This window comes from Octopus sinensis, unplaced genomic scaffold, assembly GCF_006345805.1.
Source record: "Octopus sinensis unplaced genomic scaffold, ASM634580v1 Contig02251, whole genome shotgun sequence".
NCBI classification, from domain to species: Eukaryota; Metazoa; Mollusca; class Cephalopoda; order Octopoda; family Octopodidae; genus Octopus; species Octopus sinensis.
This window is the reverse complement of record NW_021825516.1, coordinates 918-15,336: the sequence shown is the minus strand read 5'-3', so window position 1 is coordinate 15,336 and position 14,419 is coordinate 918. Positions and strand designations below refer to the sequence as shown.

The following is a 14,419-nucleotide window of genomic DNA, read 5'->3' as shown; positions in this document are numbered from 1 at the left end:
TATTGAACCAGGGCCATGCTGGAGCATTGCCTTTATGTATTTAACTGATCGTATTAGCACCAGCATTTCTTTTTAAGTCCGGTAAATATTTTAACCGAATCTATTTGTGGATCAGCTAAATTAGGAAATGGAGTTGATATTTTAATTAAACAGTAAGTACTAATGATTAAATGATGGAAAGAATATATATATATATATATATATATATATAAAGTGAGAGAGAGATACACACTTGTATACATACATATATACGCACACTCTTCACGTTTGTGCTAATTTCCTCCAACCATTTTATAAACTATAAAAAATGTGTCCAGGATTTCAAATGCTTTTACAAGAAGAGAAAGTTCATATTTTTTTGAACAATCTCAAAAATATTTGATGAATTCTAAAGAAAGAAAATGTAAATTATATTTAATGACAAAAAGTTTTAGATTTTATTTTGCATGGAAAATTCAAAATTTCTAAATCAATTTTACAGAAATATAAGCTAAGAAATCAAATAGGTACGTAATTGTGTCTTTATTTTTGTCCCACTAACATTGCTTGACAACCGATGTTGGTGTGTTTACATCCCTGTAACTTAAAAGTTCAGCAAAAGACACCAATAGAATAAGTACTAGGCTTACAAAGAATAGGTCATGGGGTCAATTTGTTTGACTAAAGGCAGTGCTCCAGTATGGCCACAGTGAAATGACTGAAACAAGTGCAAGAATAAAAGAATATATATACATATATACATGTACACTATATAAATACACACACACACATAATATATACATGTTTATGTAAAAGGGAAATAAAATGTTGAAGTTGATATTGAAAAGGAGAAAGGGAATGAGAGAGAGAGAGAGAGAGAGAGAAGAAAGTAAAAGAAGAGAAGGACATATGAAGGATATAAAATAGGAAAGGAAGGGTTGTTATCATTATTATTAATTACTATTACTATCATTATTATTATTATTATTAATTTGCCTTTCATCCTTTTGGGGTCGATTCAATAAGTTCCAGTTATGCACTGGAGGCGATGTAATTTACTAGTCCCCTCACCCCAAATTTCAGGCCTTGTGCCTATTGTAAGAAAGCATTCTACTTCTTCTTCTTCTTCTTCTTCTTATTATTATTATTATTATTATATTATTATTATTATTATTATTATTATTATTATTATTATCATTATTATTATTATTATTATTATTATTATTATTATTATTATTATTGTTATTATTATCATTATCATTATAATTACTGTGACGTGCTGGCAGAATTGTGAGGAAGCAAAGCAAAATGTTGAGCGGCATTTTGTCCATCTTTACATTCTGAGTTCAAATTCCACCAAGGTTGACTTAGCCTCTCATCCTCTTTGGATCGATAAATTAAGTACTAGTTGAGTACTGGGGTCAGTGTAATAGACTGGACCCTTCCTTAAACTTGCTGGCCTTGCGCCAAAACTGGAAATCATTTAAAAAAAAATTTTTTTTAATCATTGCTGTTGTTGTTGTTATTATTATTGTTGTTGTTATTATTATTATTATCAATTATTATTATTATTATTATTATTATTATTTTTATTTTTATTATTATTATTATTATTGTTATAATTATTATTATTATTATTATTATTATTATTATTATTATTATTATTATTTTATTATTATTATTATTGATGTTGTTATTGTTATAGTTATTGATATTCTTCTCCTTATTATTATTATTATTATTATTAATGTTATGAACAAGCAGAATTGTTACAAAATGCCAGACAAAATACTTTGCATCATTTCTTCCAAGTTTACATTTTGAGTTCAAATTCCACCAAGGTTGATTTTGCCCCTCGTCCTTTTGGGATTGATAAAATAAGAACCAGTTAGGGGCTGGGGGGTGACATAATCAATTAACCCCCCACACCCAAAATTTCAGGCCTTATGCCTATAGTAGAAAGGATTATTATTATCTTCAAAATATTACCAAAAAAAGTTGGGGGCATGGCTGTATGGTTAAGAAATTCACTTCAGAACCTTGTGGTCTCAGGTTCAGTCCCACTTTGCAGCACCTTAAAGAATTAACTTCTTCTAATGTTCCAGGTTGATTCAAGCCTTGTGAGTGCGTTTCGTACATGGAACTGATAAAGCCTATGGTATATACATGTGTGTGTATATTCATGTATGCATATCTACATTTGTACATATATGTGTATACATGTATGTGTGTGTGTGTGTGTGTGTGTGTGCATATGTCTGCACGCGTCTGCACACGTCTCCTTGTCTTGACATCTGCTGCTTATTATAAACAAATGTCACGTCAAACAAACAGGGTCGTTTGTTTGCAGTGTTCCACCAGAAAACATATCCAACCATTGTGCTGTTCATGTTGGAAGAACTTGGGGAAATATTCTCTTGCTTGAAGCCAACTGAGGATTGGTGACCCTCATCGAGTGTAGTCATAGACTTGACTGAGTGGCACTCACAAGAACCTGGCAAGAAACAAAACAAGATTATGAGAGAGAAAATACAAAAAAGAAAATACACCACCTGATATATTATAAAGGTTTTGACATCTATTTTCCCTAACTGGCATGGGTAGGACAGTTGATGAGGAAGCAGTGAACCAGAGGACATTGCTGAGCTCCAATGAAAGATTTGGCAAGATTTCTACAGCAGGATGATCTTCTTAACACCAGATGCACACATACACGTGTGTGTATGTGTTTATGCGTGCATAAGAGTATATGAATGTATAAACATGGGTTTACTTATGTTTGATTGCACATCTGATTTTGTATGCTAGCATGGGTTAGGTGAATATATTATTGTAGCCTTGTTTTACAGACAGACAGCCTTCCTATTGCTCACCCAAAACCATTTTGCAAGAACAAAAGTTCTTATTTCCCATGTCTTCCAAGGTGGGGGTGATTGGTTGACAGATGTTTCTGCCTGGAGCAACTTAAAAGACATTGCAAACATAAACAAATGCACAGACACCTATGCGCACACACACTCAGCTCGAGTTCACTGCTTCTTGTAGCAGAAACAGCTGGAAGCTAATGAAGGTGTCTACGTAACTCTTGTTCTTTTGTCGTTCATTGATTCATAGCTATAAACATACATAGACACAAACATTTATACACGGGTACGTGAAGGTATATTCATATATTTACATATGTCCATTTATGTATATATCATCATCATCATCGTTTAACATCCACTTTCCATGCAACCATGGTTGGACAATTTGACTGAGGGCTGGCGAGCCAAATGGCTGCACCAGGCTCCAATGTTGATCTGGCAGAGTTTCTACAACTGGATGCCCTTCCTAACGCCAAACACTCTGAGAGTGTAGTGAGTGCTTTTACGTGTCACCGCCACGGGGCCAGTCACGTGATACTGGTAACGACCTTGCTCAAATCTTTTACACATGCCACGGCACAGGTGCCAGTAAGGCAATGCTGGTAACTATCAAGCGACTTTTATGTGCCACTGGCACGGAAGCTGGTTAGCCACTCTGTCAACGATCACACTCGTATGGTGCTCTTTGCTCCCCGCTAGCACAGATGCCAGTCATCGGATTTGATTTTGATTTCACTTGCATCAACAGGTCTTCGCAAGCAGAGTTTTAGTGTCCAAAGAAGGAAAAGGGACGCATAAGTGGGCTGGTTACGCCCCTGGCATAGGCCACGAGGTTATGTTCTCATGTGGCTTGCCGAGTCTTCTCATGCACGGCATATTTCCAAAAGTGTCTGTCACTAATCATTTCCTTGGTGAGGCCTAAAGTTCGAAGGTCATGCTTCACCACTTCATCCCAGGTTTTCCTGGGTCTACCTCTTCCACAGGTTCCCTCAACCGCTAGGGTGTGGCACTTTTTCACACAGCTATCCTCATCCATTCTTGCGGCATGACCATACCAGTGCAGTTGTCTTTTGTACACCACATCTGCTGCTTCTTAGGACCAATATTTCTCTCAAGGTACTTAGACTCTGTCGAGTATGCACACTGACATTACACATCCATTGGATCATACTGGTTTCATTCCTTGCGAGCTTACGCATGTCCTCAGCAGTCACAGCCCATATTTCACTGCCATGTAGCATGGCTGTTCGTACACATGCGTCATACAGTCAACCTTTTACTCTGAGCGAGAGGCCCTTTGTCACCAGCAGAGGTAAGAACTCTCTGAACTTTGCTCAAGCTATTCTTATTCTAGCAGCTACACTTTCAGCGCACCCTCCCCCACTACTGACTTGGTCACCTAGGTAATAGAAGCTATCAACTACTTCTAGTTTTTCTTCCTGGAATGTGGCGGAAGTTGTTCTCTGCGCATTTTCAGTGTTTATTGCACCCGAGCATCTGCCACATACAAAAGCTATCTTCCCAGTTAGCCTTCCTTTGATATTGCTGCACCTCTTATGTGTCCATAGCTTACACTGGGTACATCTTAGAGTTTCTATCCAAACCTCAACTACAGATCGAGCAGGGCCATCTACCTGAAAGGATTTGTGGTTTGCTTGCCTTCCCACTTAGTAGGACTTTGGTTTTAGCTAGGTTGACTCTAAGGCCCTTTGATAATATATATATATATATATATATATATATATATTAATATTTAGCAGAAGTAACAAAGTGACCCAAAATCCAAAAGTTTCGTTTATTAGCATTTATCAAACTGGTTCTTTGGAGGTATATTCCCAGACCTCCAAACACCACTTTGATGAGTGTCAACTCTTGGACCTTGAGTCCCTACTGTCACGCCCCTATCACCCCTACCTCTATCTTTCATCTCTCAATCACTCTCTCTTCTTCTTTTTACTCTATCTTATTGCTGTGACAAAGATTGGCAGTAAATCTCTTCTCTTCACCATTCTTCCAATGAAACTAGGGATGTTACTGGACCTACCTGAGTCTCTCCCCAACACTCAGCCACTCCTTTTCATATATTTATTACCCTAGATCTCTCACACATCCCAAGGTATATGTCACACCCAGAGATTGAGGGGAACCTTTAGTTTTGTCAAGGTCATGGCGATTGTCTCTAGTGATGGTGCCATAAGATGCACCCAGTGCACATTGTGCAGTGGTTGGTGTCAGGAAGAGCATCCAGCTGCAGAAAGAAAACCAGAAAATGTAACTTCAGGCAAGATATTCTTTGAACCATCCAACCCATTCCAGCATGGAAAGTGGGGGTAAAATGATGATCATCATACATACATACAGACGTATGGATGTATAAATATACATATGTGCATCCTTGTGTATATATTATACACATTCATTCTATCATATATACATATATATGTATGTGTATCCTGAAGAAGGTCTCTTTTATTTTTCATTCCTCCTGGGGTCAATAGAGTAACAGTTATTATTTCATAGACCAAGGAGGGGTGGAGGATCATTCTGATGATGATGGGTCACCACAATGTGATTAAACAGCCCCAGCAATATTTCCTAATCCACCTCATTAAACCCCCAATACTTCATAATAAACTACACCAAGTTATAACTCCTCACCTAACACAAAACAAAACACACTTCACCTGCCAAACCCCTTTTTCATACAAACACATCTTTCTCATTGCTACCCAAACATTGTCCCTTATATTAAAGATAATTAATTGGGCTTATTCATTAACCAATCTTTATTATCTCAATCAGCAACAAATAATAACGATCCTCTCAACATGCTGTCTATCAGTGTGATTATATGAAAGCCCATCTTTGGATAAGCTTTCCGAGTTAATCAATGTTGTGTATGATAATTGTGTGGATTATATTGAAATGTCGAGAGATTTACAGCATTTGTCAGGTTAAGAACAGTTTCATCTCCAGCTTTATTCGTATCTGTTAATCCAGGTAAATATGATGGAAACCAAGCCAACCATGACTGTCACATCATTAGTAATACTTGTACCTGACAAATGTCTATGAAACATAATAAAGTCTATGTTTTGCTAATTGTTCCATGTTAACGAAGTTTGAACATGATTGCTGTGTGTTGGGACATAATATAGCATGTACACCAATTAAAGTTAATTTTCTCTACAGCTTAGTGTGTCTCGTTATTGAGTGCTTTTGGAGCAGGGGAATCTCTTTGACTAATTATCGTTAAATAAATCTAAGCCACACATGACTATTTCTTTGTGATGTTGAGAGCAAATATCATTTCCAGTGAAAATAATTATTTCTAATATTTAGACTCCATGTAATTAATGAAACTTATTAATACATCTTAGAATAGATTGTAATAAGCTGTTTAAATATTAATTAGACAAGATTAATTCACTGACAGAAATACATAAATGTTTTGTTGGTGTTTTTCAAATAATGAAGCAAACATCATCTCCCTGAAACTTCAATATTTTCACAAAGCTAAATGTTTTCCTTATATTTCTTTACAGATTCACTATGGAAGACCAGACTGAAAATACTCAGAAAAGAGCTTTAAGGGACTCGACACCAAAATGGGATGAAGAAGTTGGCAATAAAAGGTGTAAATATGAGGAAGATGATGGTTCAAGGAGAAGTGAAGAAAATACCCAGAAAAGAGCTTTAAGGGACTCGACACCAAAATGGGATGATAAAGTTGACAATAAAACGGGTAAATACGAGGAAGATGATGGTTCAAGGAGAAGTGATGAAGGATATTGTAGTGTTAGTTCAGAGAGAGAATCAGCAGTGAAGGCCATATCTGTGGCAAGACTCAACACACATGGAGACAAAGAAAGCACAAAAGAAACTGAAAAACAAATAGTTGCTAAAATAGAGAGGATTTGTCTTCAATATGATCGCTGCATGATGTTTATGGAGCATATAGTTAAGGAGAGCAAACATTATGAAAGTCTGGGGTTAAGTGCCAATCGTATTTTAGAAAAGGTCAAAGAGAGACTTGGAATTTTGCTGAAATATACTAAAGAACAGAATATTTCTATTGAGCAGGACCTCGAATGGTTTCAACAAAGACTCTTTGACATTTATGTCACCAGCAATCCATACAGATGGAAGACCATTGAACCAGCAAAAGTAACCACAAAATTTCGGCCTCTTCAGCCAGTTGTGACCAGAGAAGCAAATATTGAGGAATCTGGAGAAGAATTTGAAGAAATCCCAATAATATCCAATATTGTCATCATAGAGGAGGGAGTGATGACATATTCCCACCTTTGTAAGACAATAAGTTTAGTAACAAGAGACAGTGACAGAATTGATGTCCATTGTCCATCTTCTGTGACCAGTTTCACAAGAATCAGTGAAGACATGGTTCTGGCAACCCTCCCCTTCCAAGAAATGATTCTTATTATCAGCCCCAAAACCTTAAAGATCAAAAGGATAAAGTTGGGGTTACATATGGTGAGTTACTTGGAAGATTCTACACTTATAGGTGTAGAAATGTTTGGTAAGATAGTTTACCAATTTGATTGGGAGGATAATACCATTAACTATCAATTTATTACCAAAGAAACCCCTACAGATATGCTGTAGGGGTCCAGAATATACTTGTAATTACATTCGCCAGCATCAACAGAGTAATCTGTTACAAACTGGATGGCCAACAGTTATGGGAGGTAGAGACCCATTCTCTGCACCTCCCAAGTAAAATCTCTCTCTACAAATTATTTCTATGTCCTTCAGGGACAAATAATTTATAGGATTTCAGCTAAAGGTGGTGTAACAGGAGGGACATTGGCAGGAAATGCCGCTCTATTTCTGTTGGTAAAGATACCATTTTGGTAACAGATTATTGCGGCAAACCACATGGTATTCAAATGAATAAAGACTTTTGGCCCAACTGTCATACAACCACCAGCTACATACCCCAGTTTAAAAGACTATATTGATATTGAGGATTGCTACAACATTACAAATATTCTACCTATGTCTACATCTTCTATATTAATAATTTACAAAAAAACAAGAAGCTAAATTATTCACTGATAACGGGGAATAATTAACCAAAATAATTCAGTTTTCCTTGAGCTTCCTTCTTTCTGTTGTAGAATAAACGCAAACAGATTCCTGGTATTTTATCTTGAAATGAAAGGGTTTCAGTATATCACCTGTCCTGAACTACGAAAAGGCCCTTTAATAAAGGTGCAAACTGGTTACCTGAAAATATGTCATGTTGTATCAAATAAGTGTCTAGCTGTGACCACCACTGAAAACAAAAGCGAGGTCCATATCCTATTGATCAACGAAGATAAAGTTGACATTGCAGAAAGAATTTCTCTGGGACATCATAATGTCAGCATTGCTGCAACTCCAATTAATTTTGTAGTCATAGATGGAAACGAAAATAAAATGGTATTTTATTCCACATGTGGTGAAGAACTTTTTCAAAAATACCTTCCATTCTATGGCTACCCTCATCACATCTACTCTGATAATGTTTATTTCTATGTCCTCTTCAGGAGACACTCTATTCTCAGATGTTACGATCTATATGGACAAATGAAATGGCAGTGGGAACTGCCTTTCCCTGTTCACCCTCACATTGCTGTTTTCCAAGGAACTCTTTATGTCCCGGACACTCAACTCAACAGGGTTCTTCTTTACAAGTATCAAGACCGGTCGTCTGCCTGCCTTTTACCCATTAAAAATCCTTACATCAGAAATCTAAATCTACGACTCAAAGAAAAGGAGAATGACCAAAAACTTGTCATTGGCGAAATATGTAATCTGTCCAATGGACAGTTGGTGGTGTCTGACATCAACCATGATTGCTTGTTGTATATTTCTGAGGATGGAGACATTGTGTCCAGATTATCTCTGCCGTCTACAGCCACAGATGTATGTCGATGGGATTCTAATCATATAGGGGTCACATTACCCCTACAGAAACATTAAGGGTTATCGGAAACCTATCAAAGAGAGTGAGAAGTGTATCATTAAGGCAGCCTTATGTACGGGTGTGTAAGATGGGTGAATGTGAAATTGTTTGTTATTGTGATAAACCATCACATTTAGACATTTTAGCCATCAATTATTATAATCAAGTTGAAGTAATTAAGACAATTAATATCCCTGTGTTTGTGAAATCATTATCAGTAGACAAGGAAACAGAAAAGCTATTAATTGTTACTAGGGAAAAAGCTTTTCAGTACAACACTAGAATAGGTGGTGGTGGTCATCGTCGTCATCGTCTTCGTGGTGGTAAAACTAGATATGGTTATGCTAGTAGTATTAAGATGGTCCCCAGTGTTTTAATGTCCCAAGTGAAACGTCCCCTCAGTCTCCAAGGTGGATCTATTGACCAAACGTCTGTTTATCTGATAGACAGAAGCCGTATGTTTGCCATAAACGATCAGAATTTGTTGGTTAATGATCTCGTTACTAATAATCAACTTAATTATTATATCGACCTGGTGGATGTATTTTCCAGACACATTTCTCTCAGTGAAATGTTGTCTTCCACTTTATATCTACAGGACCTGACAGTTTCTGATAAAGCCAGACATATTCCTCTCCCTAAACATTTGGGAGACAAAAAACCAGCGAAGATTGAATCTTTGGTTCTTACTGAAAATAATCTGATTGCAGGATGGGACAGGGAGAATGGAAACATTAAGATATTCACATTGGATGGTCACCTATTGGATTCAATCAAAGTGAATGTTTATTATAATATTAAAATGTGTCGATGGCAGTCAAACACACTGGTCATTACGAACTGGGATCTTTCTAATAAATCCCAACTATGGACATTAAAAGTGGAATTTCCATTGTCGTTGGTAATTTACAAAACGAGAAATAATTATAAATGTGTGGCTTCTTTATCAAACAATCAACTGGTTTTGAGTGAAAAGGGAGATGGAAGACATTTGCATTTTGTTGATATTGATGAAATACATTCGAGTGTGAAGGAAATAAATAAAATAGACATACCTGAACCATTAATGGAGAGAGACGAAGATGGAGATTATTCTAATATAATCCAGGATATTAAAGTTACTGATGAAGATGTCATCATTGTCTTAAACTGGAGATTCATCATTTTCTTCAACAGTGGTGGTCAATATTTACATTCAGTCAGACACTACATGAAGTATTATCTTGGTGATGTTTATGACAGGATGACAATTGATGACAGTTTTTTGTACATTCATGGTTATTGGGAGAAATGTTTTGGTTCATCTGAATATAAAAACATTTTGTGTTTGACCCAGAATGGGGAATACAAGAGAATATTTTTAAATAAAAGAATTTATAAAGATGAAGTAGAATTCTCCAGTATAGACTGTAAAGGACCAAGGTTTGTTGGAAGCCTTCTGAAATGGAGAAGAAGGAATGAATTGTATGTTGAAGGGTTGTTTATGGTGAATCGAGACAGCTTCCCGGTTGCTCGTTTACAAACAGACGAATGTCCTGTTCAAGTAAAAGATTTTGATGTCTCTGAGGAAGGAAAGACAGTTGTGTGTGAAAAAGCCAATAATGGAAATGTTAAAATATTCGATGAAGACGGCCAGTTGCTATGTCACAGAAATGTTGCAAGTTTAGTTGGTGGTGTGTGTTTTACACAAGAATCACACATAATGGCCACGGTTCCTAAAAGGAAAGAAATATTTCAACTGAATGGAGAAGATTTGCAGACATCTCAAGTTTGGTCGAGTCTCATCCCTTATGGTGTAATATGGAGAAAAGTGGTGGGTATTTACTGGTGTGTACATGTTGAATTGATTGAATGTCATTGCATAAAGATTGATGGGGACCAAGTGAACATTCTGGAATCTGTGTCGTCATTAAATCTTGATTCTGGTCTTCGTTTCCCTTCCATTACATCTGAAACGAACAAGGAAATATTCAGTAATGAATTAATTAATAAATTGGAATACAGAGGAGGAGATGGAGGAGGAAGAAGAAGAGGTAAATCAGGTGAAATAATTGGTAAAGGTAGATTAAAGGTGAGATGTGGTAATTACATAGCGGAGATTAATAATTCAGGAATTGATGAAATATCAGTGAGGAGACTTCCATATAGGACAGCAATGGTCCCTTTTTCCATTCCTGCATTCGAGGAACCTGTTGATTATGATTGTGGGGACATTAGGGACCGGAACAGTAAACTAATAAAGTTAGATGAGAATGTGAGTGTGTTGATGTTTCGAGAAAGTGTCACATTAATCAGAACAACAACAACAACAGTGGACATACTTCAACATGAACAACAACGACCAGCACTGGACATATGTCGGTGGACAGAGGAATGTTTCATTGTCGCCTTTGGGAGAGAAATGAGAGTCTTCAACAGGGATCTCCGTCGTTTTAAAACCATCAGAACTGAGAAATACTACAACAGGATTTATAAATACAACGACAATCAACTCGTGTGTGGTGGTCATTATATTAGAGACATAACTCAAGAAGAGAGACACAAGAAATACCAAAGAGAATGGGAGAACAACAAGGATTACTATCATTGCAAAGACCCCTACATCTTTGACCCTTATTATGTGGATGTGGTTGATATCAAAGATGGGAAATGTAAAGATGAAGTGTGTCGTGGGAAGATGAAGAGATGGGGAAGGTTTGAGGGAGATGAAGGGGTGGATGGTGTGGGAGTCACATCTTTTGGTGATGTTGTTGTTTTGAGGAGGGAGATGGAGGAGGAGGAGTGGTCTGGAGATTTGGAAATTTTGTGTTTTGTGGAATGGTTCAGGGAAAAGTCTTTGGTGAGGAGGATAAGAATAGAAGGAGGAAGGTTTTATGGTACGGAATATTATAATCCAAGACCTCTTCTAACCATAATTGGTGAATGTGTTTATATAACAGATTTAAATAACAATATTTACGAAATACCTCGACATATTGAAGAGGAAACATCTGAAGATGATGAAATCCGGGGATTAGAAGATAATCCAAAATATTTACTCCTCAGAGGGGATGATAATGAAGTCTATGAAGGTCTTGGTTTGGATGTTTCAGACAATTCTTTGATGGTTTTTGGAATTATTCCTGGACGTCAATCTTTTGCTTTCTTTTATTTTGACAAATAAATATTTCCAGAAATATTAAACTTCAATCTTCTTCTTCTTCTTATTGTTGTTGTTGTTGTAAATGGCTTCGCCCGGGAATCGAACCTGCATCGCATACATTGCATTCTACACACTTATTGTCGTAACATTCCTCAACACTCTCTCTTTGTGTGTGTGTGTATATTTATATACAGTATATATACATGCGTTTATATATATATACACATATTTAGGAATGTATGTATAGAAATAAGGCTATAAATATGTATGTTTGTGTGTGTGTATATACGCATGTATATATATGTATATATATATATATACGCATGCATGTATGTATAGGAATGTCTGGTCCGAAAGCAGAGACTTTCATAATCATTGATTCTCCATTAAAAAGCAGACGACCACCACCGCCGTCTCCGCCGTCGTCGTCGTCGTCGTCGCCGCCGTCGTCGTCGTCGTCGTCGTGGTCGTCGTCGTGGTCGTGGTCGTCGTCGTCTCCGCCGTCGTCGTCGTCGTGGTCGTCGTCGTGGTCGTCGTCATCATCATCATCATCATCGTCATCATCATCATCATCATCGTCGTCATCATCATCATCATCGTCGTCGTCTTCATCGTCGTCATCATCATCATCATCGTCATCACCATCATCGTCATCATCGCCATCATCATCGTCATCATCATCATCATCGTCGTCATCATCACCATCATCATCGTCATCATCATCATCGTCATCACCATCATCGTCATCATCGCCATCATCATCGCCATCATCATCGTCATCATCATCATCATCGTCATCATCATCGTCATCATCGCCATCATCATCGTCATCCATCATCATCGTCATCATCGCCATCATCATCGTCATCACCATCATCGTCATATCGCCACATCATCGTCATCATCATCGCATCATCCATCATCGTCATCATCATCATCGTCATCACCATCATCGTCATCGCCATCATCGTCATCACATCACATCATCATCGTCATCATCATCATCATCGATCATCATATCGTCATCATCATCATCGTCATCAGTGTCGTGTGTGCGTGTGTGCAGTCTGCATCTGACAGTTTTTAACGTTTAATAAGAATAGATTGTTGTTGTTGTTGCAGTGACATTCCAACTGCACACACGCACAAACATTGCCTTTCGTCCTCGTAGGGTTGTTGTTGGGGGTTCATAAAAAAAGAGAAGGACACTTTAAGAAGCATTCAGTAAAAGCTTTCCCATAGCTGGTCATTTTTCACGCTAGAAATAGAAACCACTTTACTTTTCATATAAAATTTGAAGGACAGATAAGAAGCATTCATAAATAAAATTGACCTGTATATGGTCTCATTTCATGCTAGAAAGAGCCATCTAAACCTTCACATTTTTGTTTCATCACAAATAAAAATCGATGGACAATTTCCAAAGCATCCATGTCAAATATTGTCCTATAGATGGCCTAACATCATGCTAGAAATAACAGCCAAATACTCTGAAATTTGTATCGTTTGTCATAAAAAAAGTGAAGGACACTTTAAGAAGCAACTCCGAAAATATTGTCCTGCGGCGGTTTAAGTGTAAAATATTATAAAAGTATGCATCTATGAGTTTTATGTGTTTAAAAAACATAGCAAAGACATGTGTGTATATGTAGGTATATACATGTGTATAAAGGTATTTTTGTATAAAAATGGTATTTTTGAATGAAGTTTGGTAGAAATAACTTTCAAACGATGCAGATTACGATTAAAAGAAATTTGTTGGCAAAATGTTTTGTAAGGGTTCGAGGGAAAAAGTGTGTGATTTAAGGGAGATTTGGCTGTTGTTTCTAGCACACCACCCTCCTTGTCTTCTTTTTTTTCTCATTTTTTCCCTCAGAAACACATTTATGTACAAAAAAATAAAAAGAATATTTTTAAAATCTCTGATTATTTTTAGCCCCACTTCCTGGCCCCCGATTCTTTCTCTTTATATAATTGTAAAATATTGGAGAGCCTGAGAAGATTCTTGCTGGGATTTATCCACAGGGATTTAAATAAGAGCTTTGTAAAAGAGGATTTCTTTTGAGAGCATCCTTTCTGTTAGGAAATGAAAGTGGAAGTTTCATTAAAAATATCCATTTCCTGGAAGTTATGAGGAAACAACAGTCGATGGGGTGTTCATCTGTAGTTATGCCACAGGATGTATATACATATATATATATATATATAACTGTAGAAATGTAGGTGTGTTATTATATATTATATGTATGTGTGTTTGTGTATACATTATTCATGTATATGTACAAGTTTAAAAAAGAAATATCAAAAGATGTTGGAATATTTGAGGTATTGGAATTTCCGACTCAGGATTGCCAATACATTTATATAGGAATATAAATATACATCATTATTATACGTAGCCTTTTGCACACACATAAGCATACCTCGTAGAGAAGATGACGGGTAAATCCATCTGTGACA

General features: G+C 36.7%; 1 protein-coding gene across 1 annotated transcript; it reads left to right on the top strand.

The window, feature by feature from the left end:
- Positions 1-6,386: 6,386 nt before the first annotated feature.
- Positions 6,387-7,620, top strand: LOC118760941. Its single transcript, XM_036498571.1, has 2 exons — positions 6,387-6,467; positions 6,626-7,620. The coding sequence occupies exons 1-2, from the start codon at positions 6,460-6,462 to the stop codon at positions 7,470-7,472; spliced, it is 855 nt and encodes a 284-aa protein (XP_036354464.1). The 5' UTR covers positions 6,387-6,459; the 3' UTR covers positions 7,473-7,620.
- The last annotated feature ends 6,799 nt before the right edge of the window (positions 7,621-14,419 follow it).